The sequence below is a fragment of the Labeo rohita genome, chromosome 5 (genome assembly GCF_022985175.1).
Source record: "Labeo rohita strain BAU-BD-2019 chromosome 5, IGBB_LRoh.1.0, whole genome shotgun sequence".
Classification (NCBI taxonomy): Eukaryota; Metazoa; Chordata; class Actinopteri; order Cypriniformes; family Cyprinidae; genus Labeo; species Labeo rohita.
This window is the reverse complement of record NC_066873.1, coordinates 36,262,507-36,281,572: the sequence shown is the minus strand read 5'-3', so window position 1 is coordinate 36,281,572 and position 19,066 is coordinate 36,262,507. Positions and strand designations below refer to the sequence as shown.

General features: G+C 35.3%; 1 protein-coding gene across 2 annotated transcripts in view; it reads right to left on the bottom strand.

Annotated features, from left to right (window-relative positions):
* si:dkey-215k6.1 (transmembrane protein 132C) overlaps positions 1 to 19,066 on the bottom strand; it is a 245,291-nt gene that overhangs the window by 41,355 nt on the left and 184,870 nt on the right. For both annotated transcript variants that reach the window (XM_051110577.1, XM_051110578.1), the window contains one exon: positions 15,771 to 15,954. In XM_051110577.1, the coding sequence (XP_050966534.1) occupies positions 15,771 to 15,954 (184 nt within the window). The remainder of the gene's footprint in view (positions 1 to 15,770; positions 15,955 to 19,066) is intronic.

Below are 19,066 nucleotides of genomic sequence, written 5' to 3'. Positions count from 1 at the left end.
CAGTTAATCTGTTAATGATTTAAGTGAAATATATTTAGTGTGGGCCTATAGTCTTATTCTGTTTTCTCCGTTCACAGAAGCGCTGCAGGTGCGTGATGTGAATCTGTTTTCACTATCCTGCCATTTTTTCTGATTTCAAACATAAAAGAAGCTGCAAATTACCTGCCATTTATTTTCACTTAAATGTAGGCCTAATGCTTGGCGGTTCTTGACATATCCTTGGATAAACTGACCCAGAGGCATTGCCATTGCGACTATGACGAATTTACAGCTGAGTGCGGGCATTTCACTCGCTGGATGAGTCAGCTTCACGTTTGTATTTGCCGTCTGACAAACTATATTTTGTACAGATTTTATTTTGTGTTGGCAAGTATTTAATTATTTTTCCCAGAGAAAACACTGGATTATGAAAAAGGCATGCAACTCATTGTCTCCATGCAGTTAATAAGAAACCATCGGTATAGACCCTTTGCATGCTATTTTCGATATGCCGATGACTTTAAATTAATTAAAAATCAGCCAATGAATATTGGCAGACGATACATTGGTGCATCCATACTCCCTACACCTATCCCTAATTGATAAACACCTAAAAGGCACACTATTTTTCACTTTTTGATTATTTCTTTTCTTTTTATTTAAAATAAATGCCTTTTTGATGTGATATGTGGCTTTGAACTTGGGTTGATCGTATTAAAAAGTCAGTGCTGCAGACTTTACTACCTTCGCTACTCGTTTGTAATTGTAATGTAATGAAACCACACGTTGGTGGGTGGAGTTAGCGTAAATAGCCTCTGCCAACAAGGTGGGCTATTTGTACTTAGTGTAGACACTCTGAATTATCTGTAACCAGCGTTTAAAAATAATACCTGCCAACCTGCCAAATGTGAGTAAAAATTACTTTTCATAAATTATATTTACTAAATTTCATGGGCAAGTTTATTTAAGTCAAATATGCCCAGATTTAGCACAAATACAGTACAGAGAATCTGTGTGTATGTGTTACGATGTAAGGAGGTCATATTCAGAAACCAGTGAAACCAAAACTAAATCGCGTTGAAACAGAACAGAATGGCAAAATACAGTCCACATAACAGAACATTAACCTGACAATAAAATAATTAGGCTATTGTTAGCCTATATATACATATCAGTCAGTGCTGATCCTCGAATCTGATTGGACAAGAGACATTCATCTGCGATTACGTTTGTCGATAGCGTGGTATTGCAATTTTGAGGTTATCATGACAGCCCTAGCGGACGCAAACCGCGCCGAGAAAATACAACAGACTTCCGTATTCTGCTAACCAGGTCTCGTTGCTTCCGGTTCACCTATTTGCATATGCCTCGTTAAATATGAAGCTGTTTTACTCAAGATGCCTTCAAAATAGACACTAAAGATAACCATAACCAATGTCCATCACATATGTGGATTCATATATAAAAGGTTTTTTTTAACTATTTTCACTAACATTTATATATAAAAGTCTAATAAAATGACAACAATAAAAACAGCTAGCTAATTTAACCGTTTATCTTAAAAGTCCATTGATATCGCTATTATTTAATACTGCTATTAATACGTTCTCCGACAAGCGGAAGCGATGAGACCTGTTTGCCGGGTTTGGACAGGTGACGTTCGACATGTACCCAATAGAACCCGTTATGATCAGTGATGCTGTGCTGTCTATGACGTACTGACACAAAGTTCAAGTGATTTGCAACACCCACTTTGTCACATTCAGTGTGGACACAAGCTGTTGGTTTATTTCAGTAATTTTTTTGGGCTTGTAGGAGTTATGAATGGCCGGTAACTTACAAATTTTGCAGCCGAATTGGCTGGTGAGAGAAAAAGTTAAATTCAAACGCTCTTTGTAACACTATAACTGTGTTTTTAAGACTGATCAGTTTATTGCATCCTGAGATACTCTGAGATTTTAAGTGCAATTGCTTAGAAAAGAAAAAGCACAGACAAGAATTTCTCAACAAGCTGCATAATTTGAGGTATCATTAATGCCTGAAGCACATGTAGTTTAATACTAGGGGTTTTGAAAAAATAGTGGTGCTTACCACTAATTAAAGATCTGAGGATAATGGTCTACATTTGCCTCTGTCAATATGGATTTAACAGGAAACCACGTAAAGCGCTCTCCTCCCATTTAAACAGTGGAGGGAGAGCATGTGCACTAAAAATAGAACTCAATTAAGGCACATTAACACTTTAGGAACTATCGATACATGCCTCTAATTATTTTATGGCGTCATGTCCGGGTGATTCCGATGCCAGACGATTCGATCCGGTGCAATTTGGATTTTGGGGGTTATTGACCTTCAGAGAACTGGAGCAGGAGGGTGTGAATGCCACTCCGGTAAGGCAGGTTGGTACAGAAAGAGGTTGCAGTAAATGTCAGTGTAATTACAATGACAGGTCATTTTGTTGCTTTGTAAGAGAAACTATCCAATTATTCGTAACTTCAAACTTGGAAGCCGAAACTCGAATGAAAATAAACAGACTCCCAACGGGAGGCTGAAGTGTCACCTGATCCCCCACAATGCACTGTGTCTAAGTACATCACCGCTGGCTGTCATTATCAGTGCTGTGCACCTGCTATAAATGCAATGGCTTTCATCTTGTATTTAATACAAAGCTAAACAGCCATAAAATCAGGGAGGTCACAAACATCTAGCTACACAGTTCACCTCCAAGGCCTCGATGTCAGCTCGTAAATGACCGTAATTAAGCTTTGAAATACAAGCTTGTAAATGCGACCGTGCTGGTGAAATGTGCAGGTCACAGCAGAAAACAATTAACTCCTATACTGCCCTCACCCTTAAAGAAACTGAATAATTACGACAACAATCTACACACGCTAGCAAGTAAGCAAAGCCTGTGCCAAAAATCAGACTACGAGGCATGAGGCTTCAAGCAAAACTAACAATAAACATGAGAAATGACGCATAATGGCTGGATAAACAAGTGGGAGGAGTTGCATGTGGTCATCAGCATAAAACTAAACACTCTTTTGACAGCTGTACGCACACTTCAAGTTAACCTCTAATTAGCAGATTCATTACATTTCTCCTCCTGTATCACACAGCTCACTTGAGCATGTCAGCATCCAATTAGGAGATGTCTTTCATAACCATTGTATGCGGCTGCATTCCCGTCTCACAATTTCAAAGGCTTATTGTTGACAAGCGGAGTCGCTAAGTCCTGTGTCCCACATTTCTGCGGTTCAGTTGATTTCCTGAATGTGCTAATCAGTGTTGGGCAAACGTTAGCTACTGTTACGTAAAAAGTAACTAATTATGGTATACGGAAAGAAATGTGACTTCTGCGCTACCGTTAGCTGCCTAAGCCTTTCTTTTTTTTGTGAACGGTAGTCTTACACCAATAATTGGAGTTCGTCTCTCTGATTCAGTTTGCATGCAATAACTACATCTCTTATAACTTTTTAGAAATAAAGCAACATTTCAAAAACCACATAGGTCTTTATCAGGCTGGAGACTTTATCAGGCCCTAGAGACAGCTTTATTACATTCATTTTTTGCCACTCCTTGTCTGCTGTTCATTACTTGTTGTACTACACTGCTGTTCACAAGTTTGGGATCAGTTCGACTTTTTTTAATAAAAATTAATTTCCGTATTTAGCAAGGATGCATTAAATCCATCATAAGTAAAAGTAAAGACATTTACACTACCAACCATTAAAAAGTTTTTGAACAGTAAGTTTTGAAGTACAGAAAAAACAATGACATTTTGAAATATTTTTACTATTTAAAATAACTGTTTTCTATTCAAATACATTTCAGCATGTAATTTATTCCTTTGATTTCAAAGCTGAATTTTAGCATCATTACTCCAGTCACATGATCCTTCAGAAATCATTCTAATATTCTGATTTACTAATCAAAAACATTTATTATTATTATTATTATTATTATTATGTTAAAAACATGAGTAGAATTTTTACAGGTTTTATTGATGATCTTATTTTGTAACATTATAAATGTCTTTATAATCACTTTTGATTAATTTAAAGCATACTTGCTAAATGTTATTAATATTATTAATATTATTAATTTCTATAATTGATTTTCCCCCCAAAAAAAATATATATATAGTGCCTCCAAGCTTTTGAATGGTATAGTGTATAATGTTACAAAAGCTTTTTATTTCAGATAAATGCTGATCTCTGGATCTTTCTATTAATCAAACAATCCTAAAAAAAATTTTCAACTTGTTTTAAATATTGATAATAATAATAAATGTTTCTTGAACAGAAAATCAGCATATTAGAATGATCATGTGATACCGAAGACTGGAGTAATAATGCTGAAAATTCAGCTTTGAAATCACAGGCATAAATGACATTTTAAAATATATTCAAATAGAAAACAGTTATTTTAAATAGTAAAAATATTTCAAAATTGTACTGTTTTTGCTGTACTTTGGATAAAAAAAATGCAGAAATGCAGACTTGGTGAGCAGAAGAGACTTATTTGAAAAACATTAAAAATCTAACTGTTCAAAAACTTTTGATTGGTAGTGTATAATGTTACAAAATAGTTCTACAACAAAAAAGTTTTTTTTTTAAACATCTTTCTATTCATCAAAGAATCCTGAAAAAAAGTCAGTGATTTCATAACTGATAACAACAATTGTTTCTTGAGTACCATATATTTAAATTATTTCTGAAGGATCATGTGACACTGAAGACCACAGTAATAAAAAAATATAAATAAAATAAAAAAATAAAAAATAATAATAAAATAAAGTAAAATAAAATAATACATTCCAAAAAATTCATTTTGAAAAGTAATGTGACACTGAGGTATAATTCAGGGGAGTGGAACGGCTGACGCTGCCAAACTTAAAATCATTTGGGGCACAGCAGGGAGACATTGAGCATCAATATTTCACACTGTCTAACATTCACGTTTCATCTAACAAGCGTGGACCCTTAACACACAAACACAGACACTGTAATCAAAAGACACTTCTGCCACCATCTCGCTCTCCTCCTAAATGCGTATTATAGCTGATCAAATTGAAACATGTATATACAAACATTTTAAATATAATTACCTTCTAAAACTGCTCTAAAAGACATCCTCTGTGCTTTTTTCTGTTATTCACTTCTCTTTCTAGTTTCCCATTGATAAGCTGTGAGAGGTAAATTGGTGGAGGCACTTAGCAGAGATTTAATGCAAACCCATTAAACACGCGAAGGGAGAGCGGACGCTCGGGTCCCCGCCGAGCACGACGCCTCACACAAATTCAGCTTTAAATGCTTTAATGTACCTCGCGTTTCTTCCAGCAGGGCTGAGGAAGTCAGATGTAAAGAAGTGAGGTAAACAGGAAAACAGGAGTTCACAGAGAACAAAAAACAGAGCATACACATACCATTAGCATTAGCGGGATGCAAAGTGATAGTCGTTTTTTTTCAGATGAATCGCTAATACAACCTACTTTTGTTCTCCCGACAAGCCTTATCAAGCAAAACACTAAAGAACTCTGCCCTCGCTTTTTGGATTTATGTGCAGAATACAAATACGGATAGGCAGCGATTTCTAGCAAATCATTCTCTCTGTCTGAGTTTCTCTCTAACGGACACGCACACAATTCCATTTCACCGAGCCAAATTGCTGTGCAATGGCCCTGCTTTGAAGGAGAGCGCTCGGAAAGCTCTAGAGGTGAAGAGCTCAGAGGTGGAAGAGGAAAGGAAGAGGAGAATGAGAAAGAAGAAGTAGAAGTAGAGCTCGATACGACAAGAGCATCTTGGCAGGTCTTGGCAGCTCTGGCACTGAGACTGATGGATCAGATGTAATTGACAATTAGCTTCACGACACTCTGAATTACAGGCCCTCTAATAGGGCCAGAAACACAGAAAACCTTTCTCCAAACCGTTTTTGTGCTGTCTATGTGTGTGTGTGAGCCTCATGACCCTCCAGTGCGTAATGATTCCACTAACCACGCCGTAATATCCAGGTGAGTCAGTACATTAGGCTCTGTGTGTGTGTGTGTGTTTGCTCTCCGCTTTAACTCTTTTCTCTGACACACGGAATAAGCATGTGCTCTTTTCTTTACGGTGTGACTCTTGGCTCCATTTCTTTGCCTTTTGAAGAATTAGCCTCTAAATGCTTATAAAATTTGCGGGTGTGAGCGTATATGTGGCCTACATTTATCGATGTCATCCTGACACACTCGCTGGAACTTTAGAGTCCTTAGTCAAGAAATAAGTATCTTGATAAATAATAGTGTACATTTTCCCTAGATTTAATGACTTTTTGTTATAGCAATGAAGGCACATAACTCGTGTTTTAGTTTTAACAGATGTCTGCTCCTTTAAAATGCTGATTTTGGACTGTCACCTCTTTCTAGTCCAGGGGTGTCCAAACTTGGTCCTGGAGGGCCGGTGTCCTGCAGAGTTTAGCTCCAACTTGCCTCAACACACCTGCCGGGAAGTTTTTAGTATGCTTATTTAGAGCTTGATTAGGTGGCTGAAGTGTGTCTAATTGGGGTTGGAGCTAAACTCTGCAAGACACCGGCCCTTCAGGACTGAGTTTGGGCACCCCCGCTTATGTTAAATCAAAAAATTTTAATAAAACAGCAGTGGCAGAATTTTGATGTTTTGATTGTTAACATGCAACTCAATGAAAATAAAATCTTATAGAAAATTTCTGTAAATTAAAAATGTAATTTATTTTTTAAATAATAATAATAAGAATCTTTTTTATCTATATATAATCTAATAATTATAATAACAATACATTTATTTTTATTTTTTTTATTTTTGGAAAAACGCATTAGCCAAAAAAAGGAACAAAAATGGCTTTTTGTTTTGTTTTATTTTATTTTATTTTATTTTATTAAAGGGGGAGAAATGGCTCTTTGGTAAAAAAAACAACAACATCCAAATTTGGATAGTGATCCTGGATACTGATCCGAATTTGAAACCTGGCGCCTGATCCAATTCAAGGACTTTCAATTCATAAGACACATAACTTATGTTAGAGAGAGAACAATTACAAATGTTAAAGAAACATTAAAACAAAAGCAATGTAGCATAAAAAGCAGCTAGTTTTAAACTGTCTGTACCGCCCCTTTAAAATGATGATTTTGGACTGTCCCATCTTTCTAGTCAGTTCTTATGTTGAATCAAAAAATTAAAATCACACAGCAATACCATAATTTTGATGTTCTTTGTTGACATGCAACTTAATGAAAAAAAAAAGAATCTTATACAAAATTTCTGTAAATTCAAAATGTTATTTCTTTTTTTAAAATAATAATAGTAATAATAATCTTTTTTAATCTATATATAATCTAATAATTAATATAATAATACTAAATAAATACTACTAATAATAAAATAATAATAATTATTTTATTTTATTTTATTTTATTTTATTTTGTGGAAAATTGCATTAGGTAAAAAAGGGTGGAAAATGGCTCTTTGGTCAAAAAGTTTCCTGACCCCTGATCTAAATGGAAACTCAATGAACTCTGAATTCTGAAGTCAGCGGAAAAAAAAAATCTCATACAAAATTCCTGTACATTTAAAAATATAATTTAAATTTGAATAATTATTTTATTTTATTTTATATAAAACGTAAACTTGATGGGGAAAAAATCTTATACAAAACTTAAATTTAAAATTAAATTTTAATAATAATAAAAATTATGGGGGATGGCTCTTTGGTCAAAAAAACAAAACCAAAACAAAACAAAAAACTCAAAAAAAAAAAAAAAAAAAAAAACACGTAAACTCGTTCCTGTTTCAGAACAAAGCATCTACAAGTCTTAAAAAAATACTCTAAAGGCTCATTCAAACAGATTGCATTTTTGCTTTGAAAAATGCAAAATGCAGACAGTGGAATGGGAGAGAAAACAAGCTCTCAAGATATTCATTTTTTAAAAGTTGAACGCATTAACTTGAATGCTATGTTTTCAGAATGCCGTTTCATGCATTAGAGATGATGCAAAAGACAGAAGACAATGCTAAAACATATCTGTCTAGCATGTTTACATAGAAAAAATAATGGAAAAGTAGCGCAGTGTAATGAAAAATCACATTCTTTGTGAATGACCCCCAAAGTCATCATTTTCATAGAGTGGGTGAGAAACAGCAATTAAGAAAAGAAAAGTGCAAAGTGAAAAATAGCATTTAAAAACTCCTGTCACACAGGATCTGGCAGTTGTTGTAGTTATCATTATTGTTCTTTAATAAACTATCTTTCGTACCATTCAAGAACGATCAGAATGGCTTTCCCTATAAATGCCTTCCTATAGATTTTCCCTGCAGTGTTTTTGGCATCCTGAAGAATCTCCCTCTTCCAAAAAGAAAACACTACCTATTTCTTCATTTGATTACTTTGTTTTGCTCACACCTTAGCTATCGATTGCATTTAGTTCCTTATGGGCTATATTTTATTTTGTTTTTACGTTGCTGATCGTATTTACAGCATGAAACGGCCCCTGAAGAGGGAGTGATAAATCTAAGTTGGCAAGGCAACAATGAATAGAACAGTGATCAAAGCCCTCAGTGGACTGTGCGCCTCCGTTAGGCCTGTTAGGGGCTCCGGTCCCTGGAGTCGCCGTCTTCCTGGCCCTCGGAATGCGATGCTCTGTCTTATTCAGAAACACAAAGGGAGAGTCGGACTATTAAACACCCCGGAAAAAATGCAAAACATCACCATTTAGGCCCTCGTTTTAGGACTTTCTTTTTCCGACGCCACTGTTCCCTCCACTCTTTCTTTGACCTGTGGGAAACATCCATTCATCATACCGTATTATTAAAACTAGGCATGGCAGCTCCATGTACCGCCTGTGATAAATATAGACAAGACTGCTCTCTCTCTTTCTCTCCTCTCGCTCCCTAACTCTCTCTTTTGCTTTTTGCTTTCTTTCTCGCTTCTCAACCTTGCTCAAAGTAAGCTAATGAGGAAGACGAACAGAGATACAGAGACACGAATACGGTGTGTTGTACGTGTGCGCAAAAATTTTTAAGAAGGTACGGTTGAGAAATGAAAGGTAATGGCCCAAATGAACTGCTTCAGGCAGGACAATGTTTAAATTTCCTGTCTTTAATTACATTAAAAGCACCAATCCCAGTAGGTGCAGCCGCTGCTACAGGCCCGTCGTTCTCTCTGAGGTGTTTCATCCAAGGAGGAAAGTAAAGCAGAGCGATGAGAAAATAATCAACAGTACAAAAACCCGAACAAAACCATTCATTTCAGGCTGAAACATTCACTGAAGCTCTAAAGCGTGACCTAAATGTGACTGGTGTAACGGCAAAATATGTGAAAGGATGTCCACGTCACTTGCGATTGGCTGATTACCTTGTCAGTGAGATAATGGCTCTCTTATCAAGTTTGCAACCTTTCTGCAAATCTGCCTGAAAAGGTCCAACTGATGGAAAACAATGAACTAAGTACCAAGTAAACAAATCACCATTCATCCCAATCTAACTGAACTTAAAATGACATGAAATGATCTGTGAGCAAGTCCATTAAAGTGGCAACTCTCGTTATAATTTAAGATGCACTTCTCTCTCTTCAAACTTTATGGCACTATAATAAAAATGTTCACTAATGGTCCAAACAAACAACAAAAAAAAAATTACAATAAGTAGCTGAATTGGTAGTAACATATAACCAGTGTTGGACATGTTACTTTTAAAAAGTAACTAGTTATAGTTACTAGTTATTTCTCACAAATAGTAACTGAGTTAGCAACTGAGTTACATCATTATAAAAGTAACTAATTACCAGGGAAAGTAACTATTGTGTTACTTAAAAAAAAAAAAAATTAAATATGTTAAATGAAACTGAAATTAAATTAATAAAAGTTTTAGTTTGCTAAACAGACTAATATTAAATATCTGATATAGCTTAATGAGCTTAATGGCACAGATTTTAAAATATTAGACACTTAGCGTCAGTCAGTCAAGCATTATAATATGACATTATAATAATTTAGCATTATATGTTAGTAATTAGAATGACCATGTTTGAATGCATATTTGTCATGTTGGCTGAACTTAGGACTGGTGGTGGTGCTCAAGAGCTTGTTTGTAATTTAGCGGAAAAAACTAAAAATAATACTACTAAGATAACAAAACTACTATGAATTCTATGACAAATAACAATATAAAACACACCAAGGATTAATGAGCTGCTGGGTTCATGAATATTAATCACGTTGTCTGCGTTCACTTGAACTGATTTGCTAAAATCAAAACAGGGACAATAATCAGCGAGCACCAGCCAATGAAATTTGCGCATTAGTTCCGCTACTGGAGAAACCGTCAGTTCTTAAAAGCTGAAGAATTCCAAAGGAACTCTGTTATTCTGACAGGAAAATACAGCAAAGAATATCATTTACATATAACGCGTCAATTCTGCATGGTATATAAGACTCTCTCGCTCTGTATCTTTCTTTGCGTGTGTGTGAGACAAAGCGGTGGCTAGTCGTGTGCCTTTACACTAGAGTTTACGGTTCGTCAAGTACAGGTATACTGCGCATCCACTCAGATGAACTGAAAAATAAAATTATTATAATATTATAATGAATTATAGTAACACCACATTTTATTGTCAGTAATGGTAATGGCATTGTAACAGTAATTCGTTCTTAGCAATGCATATTACTCATCAAAAATTACGTTTTGATATATTTACGGTAGTATCTTTACTTAATATCCTAATGATTTTTGGCACAAAAGAATGTACAAACAATGTATTTTTGGCTACTGCTACAAACAGTTTGTACAAAATAGCTGTAATAACAACACAGTTTAAAGTAAAATAAATTTTAGAAATGACATGGAATGGAATAACAACTCTGTACCATCATAGAAAGGCCTGAGATACAGTTTTTCTTAAGCATTATTTCTAGAATTATCTGATATTTAAATACACTTGCAACTCAAATAGAAAATATAATGAATTATTAACACAGGTCCTTCAATATTGCTCATAACAGCAAAAAAAGACTGAATATTTTTTCTCAATATAGTCAATTAAAACAGCTAACTTTGCACTTCTTGACCTTTCCATAAAACACTGCCATTTTTGTCTGAAACAAAGAAAAACAGACACAATTGTGTTATTTATTCATACTTCTAAATGCAATTATATCACTGTAGCACTACCAAGCAAATAAATAAGTGTAATAATTGCTAACACCAATAAAATTGTAAAAACACATTAGAGTTGTTAGAGTCATGTAGAAGAAAATGTGTAGGAGTTTTGAAAATCAACATTAGTTAATTAAATACTGTATTTTCTATTAATGCTATCAGCATTTTTTCTGAAAGGTTAAATAAATGTATATATTATACATTTTTTATGATACAAATTTTGTAATATAGTATGTAAGTTTTACATAAGGTAAAATTCTGTCCCATGTGCCATATAGAAACTGTACAAATATCAAATCTAAATGAACAACAAATTTACATTTACACACAGACAAAAGGATGCCTCCGCATTTCTGAAGACTTCTCTACAGCCCTAATTCCTCATGAAACACATCCAACCCCCTCAATCACTCATGCTGTGATTGTATTCATATCTTTCCATACATTTCCAGTGCTATAAGTCATTAATCATTTACACAACATGAAACAGTAATCGAAATAAACCACAATACTGCATAAGCAATTCATTTAAAGTCTTCTCTTTGCCCATCTCTCCATAGCAACGGTTCATCGCCGTGCAAATTTGTAATTTCAAATACGGCCGCTATTAACCATCGCGCTCTCTCTCTCTCGCTCGCTTGCTCACTTGCCCACTCTCGCTATCTTTCCCTAATGTAAACAAACGCAGGCAGACTGGTATTAAGGCGCGCAGCTGAAAGCCCCGCCCCTCTCGTAGCTACACGGCCCGCTGGGTATTTCAGCAACTCATTGGAATCTTCAAACAACAAAGATAAACAAGTGTTCAAATTAAGAATTAATTACTGCACAGACACTCAACTGCTTCTGCTCATTCCGCTGGGACCGACTCGAACGGTGAGGAAACACACACACACACACATATACGCATAGCAAGAAATATAAGATAGAGGGGTCATATATTGAACACATATAGAAGGAAAGGTGAGAATGTACGAGAGAGAGAGGGGGAGATGGGGAAAAGCTAAGAAAATGGCCTGGAGGTATCACCGTCTGGGGCTTAAAACACTCTAACAAGCCCAAAGCAGAATTACACAGCACCTCAGATGTAAGGAAAGAGCCACACTGATCCAATTTATAACTGGCTTTCAACACCAAAGAGAGGAGAGGGGCGAAATAGCCTCTTTCAGTACATACTTATTGTGGGTAAAATAGCATCTACAGAGCAAGGCAAATTACTGTTAATAGGTCGTATCTCTACTGGAACTCGCAGAGTACTAAAAGCTACTCTGAGCGCAAATACGTCCTGTTAAGAATTTATTTATGTGGTAAATAGACACAGGATGGGTTTGGAAGCGAGTTTTTGATGTAGAAATTAAATTACGTTTGCGGTACAGTTTATTACTTACCGCCACTGATGTATAAACTCAATTTTCTACAAAAACATTACTAACCTTTATCGCACCATGTACCTCATATTTTCTCCTGCTTTTACTTATCTTTTTTGTTTTGGACTTTAGCTGTGTGTGTGCGTGTTTCGTTAATGAACAGTGGGCCACTTTCACAGGAAGTCCAGGACTCCAGTATGGGCCGTCTTTCATCTTCTGACCTTTTCTGCCTGGACGTCTCTGATGTCAGGTGTCTCTGTCTGTCTTTGCTGACAGGTACTCAGGGACTCTAACAAGCTCTAACTTTAAAAGGTTTGGACTGGATGTCACTGTGGATGTGTCGCAGAGTGAATGATGAAGGGAAGGAAAGAAAGATTATATAAAATAATAACACTTGTCTATTTTTACTGTAGATATATGCACACACATACGTATGTCTACATATATACAGTTGAAGTCAAAAGTTTACGTACACCTTGCAGAATCTGCAAAATGTTAATTATTTGACCAAAATAAGAGGAATCATACAAAATGCATGCTATTTTTTATTTAGTACTGACCTGAATAAAATATTTCACATAAAAAAAACATTTACATATAGTCCACAAGAGAAAATAATAGTTGAATTTATACAAATGACCCTGTTTACATACAAGTTTACATACACTTGATTTTTAATTCTGTGTTGTTCATGAGTCCTTTGTCCTGAAGAGTTGCTGCCTGCTGTTCTTTAGAAAAATTCTTCAGGTTCCACAAATTCTTTGGTTTTCAGCATTTTTGTGTATTTGAACCCTCTCCAACAATGACTGTATGATTTTGAGATGCATCATTTCACACTGAGGACAACTGAGGGACTCATATGCAACTATTACAGAAGGTTTAAACGCTCACTAATGCTTCATAAGGACACACGATGCATAAAGAGTCGGGGGGTGAAAAGTTTTGAAAAGAATGAAGATGTGTACATTTTTCTTATTTTACTTAAATATCATATATTTTTCATTTAGTACTGCCCTTCAGAAGCTACAGAAGATACTTACATGTTTCCCAGAAGACAAAAGTTAAGTTTACCTTGATCTTCAAATTCAACAAAAAATATACAAAAATATTTTTTTCCAAAAATAAAATGCATATTGTATGATCCTTTTATTTTGATAAAATAATGTAACATTTTGCAGATTCTGCAAGGTGTGTGTAAAATTTTGACTTCAACTGTAAATGTTACATGGGATTAATCAGGATTTATTTGCAATTAATTTCAGAAAAAAATGTGATTACTTATTTTATTTTTTTCTCGATTGACAGCACTAATATACGTCTCTTATATGCAAGAACAATTTTTTTTAAATGTTTCTGAATGAAGTCTTTTATTCCCTTATGCTCACCAATTCTGAATTTATATGATCAAAAATCCAGTAAAACATTAATATTGTGAATATTGTTTCAGATGATGTTTCAGGAATCATTCTAATATGCTAATTGATGCTCAAGAAACAGGAAAAGATGTGCTAAATGATATTTTTTGGTGAAAAGGTCCTAATTTTTTTTTTCTAGATTCATTGATGAATAAAAAGTTTTAAAGACCAACATTTATTTGGATTAGAATCACTGAATGAAGGTATAAAAGTATTCATTTCCTTCCAAATAAATGTGTGTAAAGGAAGATTGTAGATATGCTCCCGCTTCAGTATCTATGACTTTCCCCCCGCAGTGGAAACAGCCATTTAACACTGTGAGAGGCTCCATGGCGAGAGCGAGCTGATGGGAGTGAGCTGGAATCATGTACCCCAGCAGGAGAGCCCGGGATTGGGGCTGTGAGAGTCACCTCTCCCCCCTGCTGGAGGCACATGTATCATGGAGCTGCAAACAGCGGGAGAGGAACACATGACCTGACCTAGCAGAAGGTCAAAATATGAGGGTGAATTAAAAAAAACAAAAAAACACACACACACACACTTATGTATAGGCTTAGTGGTTTGCATGTGTTGATGTCTTGACGTTGTTTGTCTGCATATTTCCAGTCAATTAAACAATATCTAATCAAGAAAAAGTACCAAAATGTAAACACATAAATAAAAAAAAAATAGATGAGGATAAATTAAAATTTCCTAAATCTGTAAGTAGTGCAGTCAAAAAAGCCAGCATTATACTGCATTATATTATAACATTCCTCAATGTTGGACCACACATCTTTTTTGCTCTTTTATCTTCACTATTGACTGCTCATGCTGTGTTTTAGAAAGCACTGAGATAGCTGCTGCTGTCTATTTGCTATAAGCGTTCCTTGTGTCCTATGGTTCTGACATGACAAAGTATTGTTGTTCATATCACTCTGAACCACAGGAGGCTGCGTGTCAGGAAGACTGAAAGACTTAAAAAGTCAAATCCCTATAGAGTTTAATCCCAACCTGCCTAAAACACAGTTCAGGTGGATGATCTTTATACAATTTCATCAAATGCAGACCTGCCCGGCCCTAAATGGCATATAAAACCACAACATACTGTGGTCGGTTGCTTAGCATGTCAGTCAAACTGAACCATTGTAAATGGGCCGTTCTTGTCAAAAAGTGGACTGAACTGTACACTCAGTCAAAATTCTAAAAGGTACTTGAGTTTTATTAAATAGTAAACTCCTGTTAGAGAAGGGAGTAAATATGACTTAAAAATAAAAAGGTGCAAATAAAATAAAATAAAATAAAATAAAATGATGTAAATGAATCATAAAATATTATGAAAATTTCTGAAAATAACAGTTTCATTAAATGAGTCCCCAGCTAGAGAAGGGACTTACTGTGACTTAAAAAAAAAAAAAAAAGTAAATAAAAAATAAAATAAAATAAAATAAAATATGTTGTAGGTTCGCTTACCATCATGAAAATGATGTAAACGAATCATAAAATATTATGAAATTAATGAAAATAAGAGTTTCATTAAATTAGACTCTGGCTAGAGAGGGGACTTAATGGGGACTTAATTTGACTTTAAAATTAAATAAAAAGTAACAAAATAAAATAAAATAATAAATAAAATAAAATAAAATTTATTGTAGGTTTGCCTACTGTCATGAAAATTTCGTACATGAATCATAAAATATGACAATTAATGGAATTGGACTGAACTGTAAGAACTGTAAATGGAAATAACAGTATAAAATAAAATGAGACTCTGGCTAGAGAGGAGACTTACTGTGACTTAAAAAATCGGTTAAAAAATAAATAATAATAAAATAAAATAAAATGTGTGACTGGTGCGCTCTCACCTCGGCGATGGGTACGATACCCTGTAGGTCTCTCTGGCTGATGTAGATGGTGGAGATGACTTCGGCAGACGCTCCGGTGGAGGGATACTCTATCTGCCAGCGGATGGACTGTGACGACCGCAGGTTGATGAAATTGTCAATCTCGAAGTCCACCCACATGATCTCATAGAAGGAACCATCAAGTCTGTTGAGAAAAGAAAAAGACAGATGTTGGATGAAGGGGGAGAGAGAGACTCAAAGATCAAGGAAGATCAAGGGCTTTAGTACAACTGCTGCCGAGAGCTAGACTTTATGCTGTGTTTTGATGTCTATTCACACATCCTCCAAAACAGCAGGGGGAAGTATTGCCTTTGGCCTCCTACAAAAGTTAGTATGAAAAATTCAGTGATTATGTGATGATTTTTAAAAGCCCTTAGAACAAAGAAGCCTTTCAAGATAAGCTTTTTTTCATAGGTGAGTGCTAATAATAAAGGGAAAAGGGGAGAAATACTATTTAAACTAGTGCCATCAAACAATTAATCGCGATTAATTGCATCTAAAATAAAAGTTTTTGTGTGTGTGTACTGTGTATATTTATTATGTATATATAAATACACACACATACAGTACATATTTTGAAAATTTTTACTTGTATTTGCATGTATATTTTTATTCATATAGTTAATATTATATATAAATATATTAAATTTATAAACATAACATATTTTCTTAAATATATACATGCATGTGTATGTATTTATATATCCAGACTAAATATACACAGTATACACAAATATATTATGTAAACAAAAACATTTATTTTGGATGCGATTAACTGCGATTAATCGTTTGACAGCACTAATTTAAACATTTTTAAATATTACAATTTTATTAAAGTGTCTGTTTAACAGGTGATAATTAATATTTTAGGGCTTGCTTAATTAAAAAGAAAATAATGTCAAAAATAAAATAAAATGTCCTTAAAGGGATAGTTCACTCAAAAATGAAAATTTGATGTTTATCTTCTCACCCCCAGGGCATCCGAGATGTAGGTGACTTTGTTTCTTTTTTTTGTTTCTTTAATGAAATTTAAAAAAAAAAAAAATACACTGTAAAAAAAAGGTTGTTTCAACTTAAAAAAGTAAGTGTTCGTGCTGCCTTAAAATGTTACGTTTAGTCAACATGAAATGTTAAGTTGTACTACGTGAAAACGTGGATATTTGAGTTGAGTCAACTTAAAATTTTAAGCCAGCACAAACACTTACTTTTTTAAATTAAAACAACTTTTTTACATGGTATATATGTGATATTTAATTGAGTAACATCACTATGCTCAACGTTTAAACATTTAAAGGTGGAATAGGTGATTGTCTTCAGAAACATTTTTTGTTATACTAGTTGAAAGTCTCTTCACATCCCGAAGTTAAGTTCACATCACTCAAGTTAAGTGGTCAAAATGTATTTCTATGCATTTATATATTCTGTGGAAGGTGTAGGACCAAGAAATGTCCGTCCAATCAAAACTCTCGGTTCTGATCTTCCGTCCTGGTATTGTAATACTTTTACTAACTGTATTATAAAGTATTCTCACGGTTAATGATATGTGATGTTGTATAGGCCACTAGAGCATTTACGGTAGTTTTGTGGCAGACTGACAACTGCACATGTGCATACGGGTGTCCATACATTCTGGAAAGTTGAAGAGATGTCTCTCTCTACCGGCATTTGGCTCTCTTTATTTTAAATATTTCCTTTCTGTTTGTGACCTGGGTTGAATGCATGCTTGTGTACATTTTTTCTTGCGCAATCCCCATGTACGTGGACGAGTGACGAGTGAGGCGTTTTATTAAACTCGGCAAAAATCCACCATCTTCTAGTCTCCCGTGCATTATTAGCAGTTCTCCTATTTGGGCTGTTGAATATTTCAGCTCGGTGTTACAATGTATTGTAATAATGCTGTCTCTGGTCGTCTAGTCTGTGTGCACTCATGCATTCGGTAGGCGTGGCGTTGGACGGCGATTTGCTGGGAGGGTGGGACGTTCGCTTTCAGTGCTATCAGGCTAAAGATCTCCTATTGCACCTTTATCAAACTAAATTTCAACCAGACTACTGAAAAAATGTCAACAAATCAATTCAAGTGATGAATAATTACTATTTTCATCATGTATAGATTCTTAATTACTGAGCAAGTTTCACTGGAACGGCTTGTGTTTAATGCACATAATATATCTCAAACGATATTATCAATTTAAAGGGTTTCCTCTCTGTAAGCACATCCACAGAATGAACTCAAGGGACTGATCTGCAGAGGAAATTAGAGCAACAAAAACCCATTAAAGAAGGTTTGCTGTGAGAAACAATAGAAACAGCCAGCAGACAATGCATCTTAATACAGTTAATGAATAACTCGGGGTCTGTGCATTAGTGTGAGTATCAGAAACGGAGAAAACAAGAGATAAAAAGCTCTAAAGCACTGTAGAATCATGCAACCATACAGTTTCTGTCTCAAATGGCAAGCGCAGACTGTCACGGGCATGTATTCACAAAACCTGCGATCCATAACACAAGGAACTGGTGATTTCTGCCAGCTCTTGGTATTTTTTTGTGAAATATGCATCAGACTGTCATTCGACGGGTCAGCATGCCCAGGTTTTTATCAGAATGCCAAGAAACAAAGTCATGTTTACAAGATACTGATCCAAGATATTCACAAGTTTTATTTATGGAACGTATTAACAAGCAAACAGGATATTCCTGAGCATTGTATGTGGCTTTATTGGATGCCTGCTGAATAATCTGTATGTATTACCTCTGATGAATGATTACACATCCCTAAACAACACAAAAAACAAAGTAACCTGTTTCCATCTAAATGGTCAGTTTTACAAAGTGGAGCAAACTTCCTGCGGCAAGTGAAAGGTCTTGCACACATACACACACGCTCAGCTGCAAGACTGATGTGAAACAGCAAAATCCATTTCCCTGAATGACAGGAAACCCTCCCTGATTCCTTCCCCGTCTCTTTCTTCTGAATGAGCGCGCGCAGTTAGAGCACGACCTCTCTAAATGCTCCGAGTTGACCTTTGACCTCAGATCAACAGGGGCCAAATAAGCGCCTCCCCCCTCCATCCTTGTTATGACACCCCCGAAATGAGTTCAATTACACTTGCCCAATCGGCGGCTTGATGGATGTGCTGCTGTCTGACCCCTTCCTCCTTCAAAAAGAATGTTCTAGAAGCAGTAAATGAATCAATAAACCAACAGACAATACTTTATTGCAGAGATGGCATACGTCTACGGGGAGCGGGGAGAGAGGG